General features: G+C 41.5%; 1 protein-coding gene across 1 annotated transcript in view; it reads left to right on the top strand.

Annotated features, from left to right (window-relative positions):
* The first annotated feature begins 529 nt into the window (after nt 1-529).
* Nucleotides 530-15,216, top strand: part of LOC139708544 (NACHT, LRR and PYD domains-containing protein 3-like) — a 35,745-nt gene continuing 21,058 nt past the window's right edge. The window contains exon 1 of the mRNA XM_071620486.1: nt 530-1,960. Coding sequence (XP_071476587.1) covers nt 530-1,960 — 1,431 coding nt within the window. The remainder of the gene's footprint in view (nt 1,961-15,216) is intronic.

Here is a 15,216-nt window from a genome sequence, read left to right as displayed (position 1 = left end):
CATTTTAAACTATATGTCGACCATGCTTATAAATATCTTACGAATAAGCTGCTATATGAAAGAAGAAAGTACTGACAGTTTAGTTATGAACTTTGTTCAAAAAAGATAACGGCGAAAGTGTTTATTAGATGACCACTGAGTTGTGTATCAAATGAAAGGAGAGAAGCGTATTTTTCCATTCATTTACATATCATAATATCTCTCTCTCTCTCTCTCTCTCTCTCTCTATATATATATATATATATATATATATATTATATATATATATATATCATAGTGTATAATTCATGAATGTATTCACACGCTATTTTTTTTTTCATTTCAGTTATCTAATTTCCAACAAACTTTTGTTAGAGCGTGAGAGGACTACCTGGTTCTTGGTCTGTTTTTTTCTATTTGGCTTCCGTTGCTAGGATCATCGACTAGCACATCTTCGCTTGCAGTGGAGGAGGTAGAACGAATGAAAAATGAGCTGAAGGATTATTACCGACGATCGAGACGCAGGATTATAGTGGATCCACTCAACTTCATGGAAAGTGTGAATTTAGATGAAATATACACCAACTTGAGTCTGATAGACCAAAGCAGCAATCGCAAAACGCCCATATTGTACAAAGACCTTTTGAACTGGAACGAAGGTAGATTTTCAAAACGCATCCTGATTCAAGGTGAGGGAGGTGTCGGAAAAACGACCTTTTGCTCGAAGATCGCATGGGACTGGTGTAATGGAGAAATTCTCCAGGATCTGAACATGGTGCTTGTGATTCCTCTCTGGGATTCCAGTGTCGGCGCAACCATTGGTGGTATTGTGAAAAAATATCTCTCTGTTCCGAATGAAATATCGGAAGACCAGATAGACGGCTACATCTCTAAAAATTTAGCTAAAATTATTCTTGTATTTGATGGGTTCGATGAGTTTGGTGGGAAAATAGAAGAAACAAGCAGAAGTGAGGTCATTCGCATTCTGGGTTTAAAACAGTACCAGTCATGCAAGGTCATTGTGACCACAAGACCGTGGAGAGCTGATGAATTCACGATGAACAGGGATCTTGCCAAAACTTATACTTTCGTCAGCGTCGAAGGATTCAACGAGGATAATGTAAAAAATTACATCCAGAAGTACTTTCGAATCAGAGGCAATGAAGAGCTTGGAAAAGAACTTATCAGTTTCATGGCAGAGAATGATGACCTGTGGTCGAACATGGCCCCATTCCCAATATTCTGTGCAATGCTTTGCCTCATGTGGAACGATGTAAGTGAGAAAAAACGGAGAGAAATCCTGAAATTGGAAACTTTCTCCCAGATTTTCAGAAACATGATCTCATTTCTGAAGGACCATTATACATCGAAAGCGAGTGAACATCTTAAGAATCAGGACACAGATAAGACCCTTAGAGAAGCTAGTGAGGCTATTCGAGACATAGGTGAGATAGCACTGGAGGGTTTATTGAAAAGGGATCTTTCATTTCCTGAAGAACATTTCAAGAGATGTAGGAATTCCATGCTAACGTGTTGCAGAGTAGGAGTTCTGACGATGGAGACAGACAACAGTACTAGGAGGCGTCGATGGGATGTCACCCTTACATCCTTGGTTGAGACAAGGGTGTCGTTTCCCCACAAATTGTTCCAGGAATACATTGCGGGTATATATGTTAACACTGTATTCAACGAGGATCCTTCCAGGTACGCCACCCTAAAAGACGTACTTCTTCGTCGAATGGACGAGTTCCGCTATGTAATCTACTTCTCCTCACACATGGAGAAAAAACTGGGCCTTGATATCATCACTGGCTTGGTAGAGAATGGTGAACAATATTTCTGCGTTGATGTTGCATTTGAATGCCATACTGAGGAGGCCAGCAGAATAGTGGGGAGAAAATGGGGGAAATATGTACTATCAGAATATATGCCACATCATACAAAGTCAGCAGTGTCGTTCATGGTGAAGTGCAACCAAGCAGTGAGTGAAACAGTATAGCTTACCATTCGAAATGCCATGATAAGGTTATGTAGAATAACGATGTACTTCGTAGTACTGTAGTATGTGAGTAAATGCATCTTTATGTATGTTTGAGTGAGTGTGTCTGTTTTTTTTTTTTCAGTTTCGTGATAATCAACGGCGATTCAAAAGCTGACGCGGATTTCGGGATAATGTTCAGATATGCTATTTGTTATTGAATTTATAATTGGTATTATATATCGCTTTGTTATGGTTCAAACTGGTCTCCCCTCATGCAGCTGTAGTGGATAAAATGGGTTGTATCAACCGAAAAAAAAAAATGTTATATCAATCAATGCAGGCTTGATTTCCGCATTAATTTCTGTTGCTTTATGCAGAACACATTTTTAACACCTGGGTAAGCTGAAGCTGGATTGACGTCGACATTTATTCTTGCGATTTTTTTCCAAACTTTTGATCAATTTAGTACGCTAAAAACATCGGGTCAATGCTGATTCGATTAAAAGCGAATAAGACTACAAGATTATGAAATACGATCAGTTGATATCCCACAATAAAAAGAGGAAAGAAAACGAGAAGATGTGACGAAAGAAACGTTAAACAATATCGAGAAAAAAATGACGGCGAATCTAGATTCTTCTAGAATAACGTGTTCTCTTTGTCTTTCCTCTTGATTTGGCCACACGTAATGTTCGTATCTTTAAGTTTGTTTGTTTGCTTGTTTGTTTTTCATTTACGGACGAACGAACATCTAGGTATACGGAATATGCGTGTTTCGGGTACCTTCGGAATAACGAACATCACCTCTACTACCTAAACACAGGTCCCCGAGCCCGAGGAATTATCAAATTTGGCATTTCCAGCTGATGTTTACGTTTCCGTACATGCAAGGCTAATATAGAGTGCGAAGTATTTTTACCGACATTAAATTCTATGATTGGTAACATATGTCGCGATAGGCTAGCCTATATGGTGGTCGACAATAATACTGTTACGTCGCATGCTCGACCAGACGACGTAAATGAATGCACGTCATCCCCTCCCCCCCCCCCTCCCCCCCCCCTCCCCCCCCCCCCCCAAAAAAAAAAAAAATCACATTCAGTTCGAGTGGAGTCTATAGTCTCATGTAATATACATCCGTGGGAAGAACAATAGTGACCCTGCGTCACAAAACCACTAAAAAGTCGCCAGATATGGATTGAAAGCTTCAACTTGATGTATACTTAATCCAAATGGACTCTCCTAACCTATTACTAGAAAGAAAACACACATGTGTGAACTGCGAAAAGAGTAGAGGATTCATTCAAGCGCTTAATCATACCAAGCTGTGCAAACTGTGGAATGGAAGGGGGAAAAAGAGGAGACATAAAACACCTTAAATACAATAATGACGGAATAATTATAAAAAGCTGAATTTGAGTAAGCTTTATTAACAATAATCTATCCATGAATTGTTCTAGTTGTCTAAGACCAGGCGTCCACTAGGACGCGGACAAGACCCGGACAAGACCCGAAATGCAAATTTGGTATTCCGCGCTCCTTCGGCAACCTGTCCGCACGTTCCTGAACGTGTCCGCTCACTGTCCTAAACATGTCCGGGCGTTTCCGCACCTTCGGGAGAGAGAAAAATTTCCGCGTCCAAATTTTGATCGAGACCAAAATTTGGACGCGGAAATGAACTTCCTGACACCTTCGGCGACTTGTCCTGACGATGTCCTGAGGATGTCCCGCTTGTCCGGAACCCTTCCGCTCCTTCCGCACACGCTCCGGAAAGAATCCCGCGGTGTGGGGAAGCTTTGCGAATGAAAGCGGAAGACACCAGGAATGTTTTAGGACAGCGCGGAGCCGATGCGGATCTGTATATGCAAGTGTCCGGAACCGATTCGGAAATTTTGTGACCCAGACACGAAAGTGTCGACACTTTCCGCGAGCGTCATGCCAATGAAACGCAAAAAGAGCAAGAAGGGAGGCGAGGCCCCCATGCAAATATCCCCATCACAGGCACACCTTTCGTCTATTGATGAAGAACAGGTAAATCTGAAGAGTTCCCGGTCCCAGACGGCAAAGAAGAAGGTAGTAGAGACTGTGCCAATAGCAACCTGAAAGAAGTGAAATCAGCCCTCCTAACCTCCTAGTAAGTTTATGTTGATTTGATCTTTTCAGAAATTATTTTTCATCTGAGTGACTTTCATGGTTCCCGTTACTTATTATGGTACATTTTCCTTTATGTTGTTTTCTTATTTTATTTGCAAACAAACTAGGCTGTCCCATGTGACAGCTAGCCCAGCTGAAAAATCCCAAAAGTAGGTGGAAATACACCCAGAAAAACAAGCATAGAATTTTTGGCTACATTTTAATGTATCATATAAACATGAGGAAGTTGTTATTCATACGTAAATGCTCTCTAATGGTACAATAATTATACTAGAACAAAAGACAAATTCATCACAATAAAAAGCATGAATTCAATTGAAAAAAAATATACCTGTGGTCTCACTTCAATGTAATATCTTTGAAGCTCAAAATAATGAAAGCTAAAAATAATGGAGGAAAATGAATTTTCTGTCAAATCAAAATTCAAGTGAAATGAGAGAAAAAGCAATAAATTATGAACTCGAAAAATTGTTTAATTTCTTTCTTTCTTTCTTTCTTTTTGCTGAGTGTATATATTTAAGTACACTCTAAGCATCACAAATCATTTCAGAAATATTCTTTACCTGAATGATTTTTGTAGTTATCACCTAATGATTTTATGTTCTCTCTTTGTTTTAGTTGCAAATAAACTCGATTGTCCAATTTGACAGCCCAGCTGAACCCCCCCCCCCCAAAAAAAAAAGTAAATTAAAGTAAGTTAAAAATATTTCCCCATTTTAACACTTCATTGACAATAAGCTAGTAAGCTCTCAGCATGAAAAAAAAAAATCTCGGACTTGAATCATTGCAAAATGTTCAAAAGTGATCAAAATAAGAGAGAGTTAGAGATGCACAAGAGTAAAAATGAGAGAAAGAATAACAAATTTTATGATTAGGGTCAGTTTGGCATGCTCTGCAGAAGTATTGTAACAAATTTGCCTCTTTGTTATTACTGAGTATTTTCATCCACTCAATCGGGATACTCGCCAAAGTATATGGCTGGCAGGCACCTCAGCTCATCGTTCACTCATTCATGGTCACCTCACACCCTCGCTCATTAGAGCAACCACCAACAATGAGCACCCACTACATGCACTTATTATGTAGGCCAAGACATCACAAAATGAGTCAACAGTCAGGGTACATACCGTTCCGATGTGTTTAATCGAGGAGGATCAACTCCAATACAGCTGCAGTGTATGTCGATTCAAGTACAGAGCATAGCAAGAGAGAAGTACAGTAGACAAAGTATTGCAGCCAAAACAGCACCACCGTGGCAAGATTCAGGGAGGTGAGACAACTCACCTCCCTGCACCTCCCTGGCAGGATTCAGTCTTCACCCCACTGCAATCCCCAGACAAACTCATCAACACTGACTGCTAAGACAAGTGCACATCACTAAACTTTATACTGACCTGACACTGGGTCAGGCATTTGTACACACACTCATGACTTGTGTACTTTAACACATGACCTATGCCTACAGTACAGTACACACTCCAGTGCACACTCCAGTGCACAACCCTGGACTGATCCATTACAGTGAGAGGGGTGCTCTAGGCAATTTTGTGACACAACCCTCTACCAAGATTGAAACGTCCCAGTTTCAAATTATCTGAAAACGCCACAAAATTCACAGAACGTTATTTTTTTTCAAAGAAGACAAAACGAAAACTATTTACAAACTCTGAGGTACGATTGACCAACACACGTATGGCAATTAAGGCATCAAGTGTAACATACAAAAATATACCTTCTCACGTAACATATACAGTAGCGTATCGAAAATATTTCTGTCACACACTAATGTTTGGCAAAAAGTTGTTTAGCACTGAAAGAGGTATCAAACTTCAGAATACGTATGGCACTTTCATACTTTGCATCTTGAAACACCCTGTATCACTTGGCACAACAATATAGAAATGTGAATACAAGCATAAAACTTTCTTCATAAAAGTCATGTTCACACCTGAGGAACTTGCAGCAATTAAACTCCAGATATCGTCATACATGTAATACAAAACAAAATCATGTCTCGCTAATGGTAACAACGCACAACTGTCAAATCGTTCTGGTAGAGAAAGACAACAGAGAAAGTGAGCAGAAATAGTTAAAGAGAAGGGGGAAATGTGAGGCAGAACCTGTACGGATAGTCGAAAAGGAAAAAGCAAAAGTGACAGGCGATAGAGAAGGAAAGTAGAGAAGGGTAAGTTAGGACATAACATGACAATTTCAATCTTCCAGTAATCACTAGAAAACAAGATGTTTTAACTGTATGCACAGATTTTTTCTTCTAAGTCCAACAACAGCGAACTTCAAGACAAAGGTTACAAGATAATGAAACACTCGTTCAAATAATGCTGACAAGATTCTCCAACAGTGTTATCAACAAACAGACTTAAACATAATAAACATACACCTGGCATGTAAAAAGCTAAGTTTAAATCTGGTTCCCTTTGTTCCTCTAAAAACATACATATAACATATAAACTAATTTTTTATGCACCTGTTCATATACATGTCAGCCATACTCCTCCTTTGGCAAACCTGCTTTGGAATAAGCTTTATACACAACAGACAAAAAGTGTACCTTTATGTGTACACTATACATGAACACATAGTTAGAAGAGAGTGAAAGTCTGTATAAAAACACATACTTTAGTGTAACAAAAAAAGTGTAAAGGCAATTATCATTTGCACTTGCAAATGTAAACACAAATTCATATGATCGGCAAAACTTTTTTTTTTTGTTACTGCAAAGAGAACTCATACAAACCGAACTTTTTGTAAAGTATTCCTTTACCAAGTGTCAAAAAAACCAAGGCATAACAAAAGCATTACTTAACAAAACAGAAAAGTTTTTGAATACTGGTGTACCATATTTACAATACTTACAACATATCAACCTTATCAATGCATATAACCTGTAATAGAAAAGAGACAGAGACAGAGAGAGGAAGAGATAGAGAGAGAGAGAACAAGCAAGAGAGAGAAGAGGAGAATAGGTAAGGTTAGAAACAGGTTCAGAAAAGAAATAAACGGTCATAGAACATCTATACATGCATAGTAATGTACATAGGAACAAATCCATGCATTAACTATTACTTCTTCGACAAAGCGTGATTACATTCCACGCTGTTGTCCCAGTCCTTAGGGACCTTTACAGTGTAAGTTATTGTGGAATCGAACTGTCGGATGATGCGTCCGTCGTAATAGTAGCGGATAATCTTCTTCTCAACCGCACTTGCAAGAAGGGTGGTAGGCGCAATCGGGGTGGGGGTGTATCTTCCTCATCTGTGTCGCTGCCGCTAGCCGACTGGTTATTCAAGCTTTGTAGTAGGAAAGCCAAAGGCTTTCGGCTGGGGCGAGATGTGGGCGTAGTCGTCTGCGACATTTTCTTCATCGTCTAGTGATGAAGTTGTCAGGTCAATAGGCATCCTCATCTGTCTCCCAAGCATCATCCATCTGAAGTCTTCATCTGCTAGTTGGGCGTCTCGTATGTCTGACAGTGTCAAGGCAGGTTGTGAAGTAATACCTCTGACGTTTCCATCTATGTCATCTTTTGGAGAGGTGACTTGGGACGTAGTCAGGACTTCAGTATATACCTCTTCTACCTTTCTTCCACACTGTTTACACTGCATGCGTGATAGCCCATCTGCATTTGCATGTTTGCGACCTGGTCATGCTGGCTCAGATCATGTTCTTGATCTCCTCTGTCATGACCATGTAGCAGATGTGCCTTGCCCTCTTGCCCGGTGGAAATCTGTTTGGCTTGATGGGAAGAATGAGGCTTTGGATTAATCATCACTCTTGGCCTTCTTGCTGAAAGTAGAAGAGACATAATTATCTGCAGACAACTGTGACTTTAACTTGGTCCCTTCATCAGAGTGTAGCTTGTGAGATATACCCCAAAGGTATCAATTCCTTCTTCGGGGGAGACTTGCTGCGCTCACCCAACTCACACCTTCTGATACTCGTACGCACCTCATCAGCTGTAATTCCTGGCTTGTAAAACCTAGCCTATATACTCAGCTAACATCTTTTTCAGCCCATATTGTTATCCATCCCTTGGACCAGCATGCACCTCGGCTACACGTAGGCATTGTTCTGGAGTTTCAATGGCAATACAACATGCCTCCACAGAGATTTCCTTTACTCTGCCTCCCAATGTCTACTCATGCAATACGCCCTTATGCACTTCCAGCTGTTCCCGCCGGGACCAATATGTCTTGGCTGACATCAACATGTGCGAAATGCCTGACCACTCTGGTCACATCTGATTGTCTTCCTTGGCTTCTACAAGCCACCCCTCCATGTCATCTTCTACCGGAACATCTCTTTAGCACTTGTATACGGCCACCACAGAGAAAATTTGGCTGCTATACCCCTGACCATCTGCCTGCTCACCTTTACTTGGTGATATAAGACTGTCAGTATCTCTAGTATGCTTTACCATTTACTCTTGGCTGCTCTGTCTCTGGCGTTACTTGGATAGCCCATCCAAATTGCCATGTTCTTCCCAGGTCAAAATTGCATTCTAATGTTATACTCAGCTATGTTGCATTTATTTCAGGATTCTTGTCGTTTTCTTGTAAGGTCTTTCCTCAAATCTTCCATAATAAGAAGTGATTACTCGGCAGTCTTACCAACTCACTGTATGAGTCATGCTGCACACGAAGGGTGTCATATACTACATGCTGGCTCTCAGTGCCCTTCCTTGAAGACTTGCTGTCAGAAATGTTGCTGCTTGGAAGTCATTCCAGCCGTTAACTTTGATACAAGCCTTAAAGTGCGGCTTGTATTCGTTCCAAGATGACTCACCATTGTATCTATCTGGTACTAGTAATGGTCTCTGATGCATTCCTGGGTATGGTGTGTGGGGTAGAGGTACGCCGACATCACTGACATGGTATCCATGTGCTTGCCCACAACCCACTGGAGATGATTGGTTGCTCTGTCTCTGCATTGGGGTGTGTTCTGCTGTATTGCTAGCTGACATGTTCCTGTTTCCTGGAATCAGGGGCCCTGCATTCACTGTGTTTGCCACTATCGGTGTCGACATGCCAAATGTCATGCTCGGCCTTGGGTGTGTTGCAAAATTTGGTCCCTGATTTATTGGTGTCTGGGTTGGTGGTTCCATCGACATGTAGCCTGTCTCATTCACCTGTTTACGCTGAGGCAACTTGAATCTAATTTCAGAATCGACTTCACGAAATTTCTGTGGAAATTCCTTTGCTCGAGTTGGAGTTTCTCTTGTGCAGAGATTTGCCTGAGAGTTACTAGCATCCTCCTGTCGTTCCATTCTTGGATCTTCTACTCGAGCCATTTCCCACTCGAGTAGTTCCTTGTCCATCCTAGAACGGCTAAGTGCCTCCCTCAGTTTCGCAAAATCTCTCTCTACCTCCAGTACCCTTTCTTCCGGACTTTCCATTTTCGTTGTTTCCAGAGTCAGTCTTTATTTCGACCCAAGACCAGCAGACCATCAGAATTTTGAAATAATTCGTCAGAAACTATTACATGCGGAAACAGCCATAAATCATGATGAAATGCATCAATGTCTGAGCTTTATCACAGTTCTCTGAATTCGTTATGGTCTTATTTCCAGACTCAACACAAACAACATTTTTCTCATGTGTTCATCCTCATTGAGCCATTGTTTTTCATCTATCTGTGTATCAGTAAACTGATCTGATATCTCTGCAGATGTAACCCAATACAGGTTACCATTCCCTTTGAATTACTCAGTACCACCTGAAGTACTACAACATATTCAGTGCATGCTCACGACTCATATAGGCCTACGAGCATGGTGCACTCACGAACGAACTTGCGAACAAGTACAACTCACGAGCAGGTTATACTCACGAGCACACTATTAACTCATAACTCATGAGCAACACTATTACTAACTCATGAGCAACACTAACTCACTGACACGAGCATATCGAATACTATGCTTTACGTGTACTTGTCAGGTACATGCTTACGGGTCACACTTGCTTGTGAATTTTGTATAGCATTCAGTGTCTGAGCTATTTCTGGGTGCATCAGTTCTGAGCACCAATGCTTTTCACTGTACCGTAGTGCAACTCATTGTTATACAGATACAGCCTGTATCACATCATGACATGCATTGATTGAAGGCTTTCAATTACGTTTCAACTTCACTTCTGAGCAACTAGTTCTAGTGCTTCATATCTGAGTTGAAAATTATGTTTCAACATCACCTCTGAGCAACTATTGCTTCATATCTGAGTTGAAAATTATGTTTCAACATCACCTCTGAGCAACTATTGCTTCATATCTGAGTTGAAATATACTCGCTCTTATTGCAAGGATAGACTCATGAGTGAGAGCGACTCAAATGCCGGCCAGATCCCACCGCTGCCACCATTTGTAACAAATTTGCCTCTTTGTTATTACTGAGTATTTTCATCCACTCAATCGGGATACTCGCCAAAGTATATGGCTGGCAGGCACCTCAGCTCATCGTTCACTCATTCATGGTCACCTCACACCCTCGCTCATTAGAGCAACCACCAACAATGAGCACCCACTACATGCACTTATTATGTAGGCCAAGACATCACAAAATGAGTCAACAGTCAGGGTACATACCGTTCCGATGTGTTTAATCGAGGAGGATCAACTCCAATACAGCTGCAGTGTATGTCGATTCAAGTACAGAGCATAGCAAGAGAGAAGTACAGTAGGCAAAGTATTGCAGCCAAAACAGCACCACCGTGGCAAGATTCAGGGAGGTGAGACAACTCACCTCCCTGCACCTCCCTGGCAGGATTCAGTCTTCACCCCACTGCAATCCCCAGACAAACTCATCAACACTGACTGCTAAGACAAGTGCACATCACTAAACTTTATACTGACCTGACACTGGGTCAGGCATTTGTACACACACTCATGACTTGTGTACTTTAACACATGACCTATGCCTACAGTACAGTACACACTCCAGTGCACACTCCAGTGCACAACCCTGGACTGATCCATTACAGTGAGAGGGGTGCTCTAGGCAATTTTGTGACAGTATCAGACAAAACACGTTTCTACTTCACGATGGATAAAACACAGGTCTAAAAAACGGGAATAAAGAATATATGGTTCAAAAGTTTGCGAATATCAATCATGTGACTGTAGGCAGAGAAAAGATTGTTCTCCCCGATGAGATAAATGAAAAAAAAAAAAATGAGTCGTCAGCCGACATGCAGACAATCCTATTCTTCGACTTTTGATGGTCACATTTGTAAAATAATATTGACCAATCATATCAATAATATCAGCAGCTACTGCGGAAGCACAACAAGGAGCATCAATGACGGCTAGCAGTCAAATGAGGAAAAATCAAAGTCAGCGCCAAATTTATACCTGTCCATTTTCCTGGTATTGTCCGCAGTTTGTCCGCATGCCTAACTTATGTTGTCCGGAAGGTATCCTGATTGTCCGCGTTCATTCCTGGTGTAATCCTAGATGTTTCCGCGCTGCCCGGCTACGATTAGCATATTCCAAGGTATTTCGCGCTCTTCCGGAGTGATTCCTAGGAATGTCCGCAGTCAGTCCGCGGACAGTCCGCGGACAGTCCGCGGACAGTTCTAGGAATGTCCCAGGACAAGCCGATTCACAAAGTTATTCCGCGTCTGTCGCGGACAGGATGCCGAAATGACAAAATTTGCTTCCGCAACCCTTCCGGGGCTTGTCCGCGCCCAAGTGGACGTCCGCCCTAAGCAGTAGTATTATCCTTTCAAAAGTGATCAGAGTTGAAAGTGAATAGTTATATGCGAAGCATTTTTAGGAAATGAAAAGGGGCCTCTAAGACATACCCAATCATGCTATTCCACAAAAAAGAGTGTTACAGAAAAAAAACTTCTAAAAACAATATTTCCCATTCATTTTGTGATCCTAAAATTCAATGAAGTAGAAGAAGAATTGCTCTTTCGAAGAATGTGCAAAACTTAAGATTTACAAGGTTGATTCTTTACCTATTTTGAGTCTTTGTGTAAGATCAGGGCGTTCGACTTTTTGTTGGTTTTTTGATGCACGGTCACAATATTTTAGACATGGCCGCCTAAAGCTGTGCCTGGGTGCAAGTAGGCCTACAACGTATTGCCGTTCTAACCGTGGATTTAGAATTGGTGGTATTCTAGTTCTTCTGACACATTACTTATTTCATTTAACGCACTCATTCAGGGGCGTCACCAGCTTTTTTTCAAGGGGGGTGCGTTTTGACCCTAATGTAATGAGATTTTTTTTTTTTTTTTTTTTTTGACAGACATTTGGAATATAGGAAGCTCTCAATCCCTAGACTTTTACTGTTTTTGACGGAAACCAAGCGGGGAAAGGGCACCGGCGTAGCTAGGATTTCATCTTGGGGGGGGGGGGGGGGTGGTGGTGGTGTGTTAGTATGCAAGGGAGCGAGCAAGGGGGGGGGGGACTCGTGAAAGTGCCTGTTGTTCCCCCCCCCCCCTCCCACGGTGAGAACTTTTTGCATTTTGATGTTGTAAATGGTGTAATTTGATGCAGGCTTTTTGGGTGTTTTATCGACTTGAAACATTCTGATGGAATTTGTTGTTGAACAGTATGTGCCTATAAACTATATCATTTCAATAAACTTCTTGTATTGATTTTTACACCGCTTATGATGTCATGAACGCGACCGAGCCCGAGCAGGCGGAGAGAGCGAGGGGGGATTTGATGCATTTTTTGCTTGTTTTATCGACTTGAAACAGTCCCACTTGTTTAAAACAAAGCAGTATATTTTGATGTGGATCAATATCGAACAATTTGCCTATAAAATAGTATCATCCAAATAAACTTCCTGTTTTGATATTTACACTGAATATCATGAACGCGGCCAAGCAAGAGCGATCTTGGAGGAGTGAGCGAGGGGGAGGATGTGGGAGGAAGTGTCCTCCTCCCACGGTGAGCACTTTTTGATGTTGCAAATGGTGCAATTTGATGCAGGTATTTTGCGTGTTTTATCGACTTGAAACAGTCCCACTTCAATAAAGGACCACACCCACATGTGTTAAAAATGCACTGTGATGGTGTTGAAAAGTGTTCACCTGACACTTCGTGGAGTCAATTTGACACTGTACCTGGTGTTATTTTGACACTGTACTGGTGTTAATTCAAAAATGACATCACATGGTGTTGATTTGATATTTGTTGGTGTTGATATCAATGGTTGAACACCCGTCCAGCTTCAATAAGAGACCACACCAGCTGGTGTTACTTTGGTGTAAATCTATTTTCACATTTTTTCAAAAATTCAGTATTTTAATGTAAAATTCTTGATCGTCTTGTTTAAATTAAAAATCAACAAGAAGTGCAGTTACTAAGAAACTCTTCAAAAAACAGTTTAAAATTTGGAAATGACACCCGGAGGTGTTAATTTAGCACCATAAATGAGCACCGAAAATTTAACACCAGCTCGGTGTTCACTGTCTAATACCGGACTTTTTGCAGTGTGAATTGTTTAAGGCATCGGTACATTTTGAAGTAAATTGTTATTGAACAATTTGCCTATAAATGGTATAATTCAAATAAACTTGTCATGTCATGAACGCAACCGAGCCCGAACAAGCGGAACGAGCAAGGGGGGAGGTTGTGGGAGGGGGTTGTCCCCCTATAAATGGATTATGGAATGACGGTGTGAAACGACAAATTACTGGCAGCAATATCTGGAGAATGGCTTAACGATTACATGCGAGCGAGCGGAGCGAGCGAGCTTTAAAATTTTGACATTTTACTGTCCAAAAATTGCCGTTTGCAGCCATATTTTTTTGCTTTGGAAATTAAGGGGGGGGGCAACGGGCGCAACTGCTGGCAATTACTGGCAGCAACATCAGGTGAATGGCATAACGATTAAATGCGAGTAAGCGAGGAGAGCGAGCTTGAAAATTTTGACATTTTACAGTAAAAAAACTACCATTTGGAGCTATATTTTTTCGCTCTGGAAATAAAGGGGGGAGGGCGTACCGGGCGCAACTGCCAGCAACATCAGGAGAAAGGCATAACAATTAAATGCGAGCGAGCGGAGCGAGCGTGCTTGGATATTTTGACATTTTACAGTAAAAAAAAAACCATGCCGTTTGTTGCTATATTTTTTCGCTTTGGAATTTAAGGGGGGCGCATCGGGCGCAACTCCTAGCAATTACTGGCAGCAATATCAGGAGAGCATAACGATTACATGCGAGCAAGCGGAGCGAGCGATCTTGAAAATTTTACATTTTACAGTCCGAAAGCTGCCGTTCTTAGCCGTATTTTTTTCGCTTTGGAAATTAAGGGAGGGGGCGCACCGGGCGGAACTGCTGGCAATTACTGGCAGCAACATCAGGTGAATTGCATAACGATTAAATGCGAGCGAGCGAAGAGAGTGAGCTTGAAAATTTTCCATTTTACAGTCCAAAAACTGCCGTTCTTAGCCATATTTTTTTCGCTTTGGAAATTAAGGGAGGGGGGCGCACCGGGCGGAACTGCTGGCAATTACAAACCTGTACTGGCAGCAACATCAGGTGAATTGCATAACGATTAAATGCAAGCGAGCTTGAAAATTTTACATTTTACAGTCCAAAAACTGCCGTTCTTAGCCATATTTTTTCGCTTTGGAAATTAAGGGGGGTGGAGCGCATGCCACCGGGCGGAACTGCTGGCAATTACTGGCAGCAACATCAGGTGAATTGCATAACGATTCAATGCGAGCGAGCGAAGAGAGCGAGCTTGAAAATTTTGACATTTTACAGTAGAAAAACTGCCGTTTGTAGCTATATTTTTTCGCTTTGGAAATTAAGGGGGGGGGGGCGCACCGGGCGCAACTGCAGACATTACTGGTAGTAACATCAGGGGATTGCACAAAGATTAAATGCGAGCGAGCTTGAAAATTTTGACATTTTACAGTCCAAAAACTGCCGTTTGAAGCTATATCTTTTTTGCTTTCGAAATTAAGGGAGGGGGCGCACCGGGCGTAACTGCTGGCAATTACTGGCAGCAACATCAGGTGAATTGCATAACGATTAAATGCGAGCGAGCGAAGAGAGCGAGCTTGAAATTTTTACATTTTACAGTCCAAAAACTGCCGTTCTTAGCCATATTTTTTCGCTTTGGAAATT

This window comes from Diadema antillarum, unplaced genomic scaffold (assembly GCF_040938485.1).
Source record: "Diadema antillarum isolate AM-2024a unplaced genomic scaffold, OU_Dant_1.0 seq00001348_RagTag, whole genome shotgun sequence".
Lineage (NCBI taxonomy): Eukaryota > Metazoa > Echinodermata > Echinoidea > Diadematoida > Diadematidae > Diadema > Diadema antillarum.
Note: the sequence above shows the minus strand (reverse complement) of the source record. Positions and strands in the feature narration are given on the sequence as shown.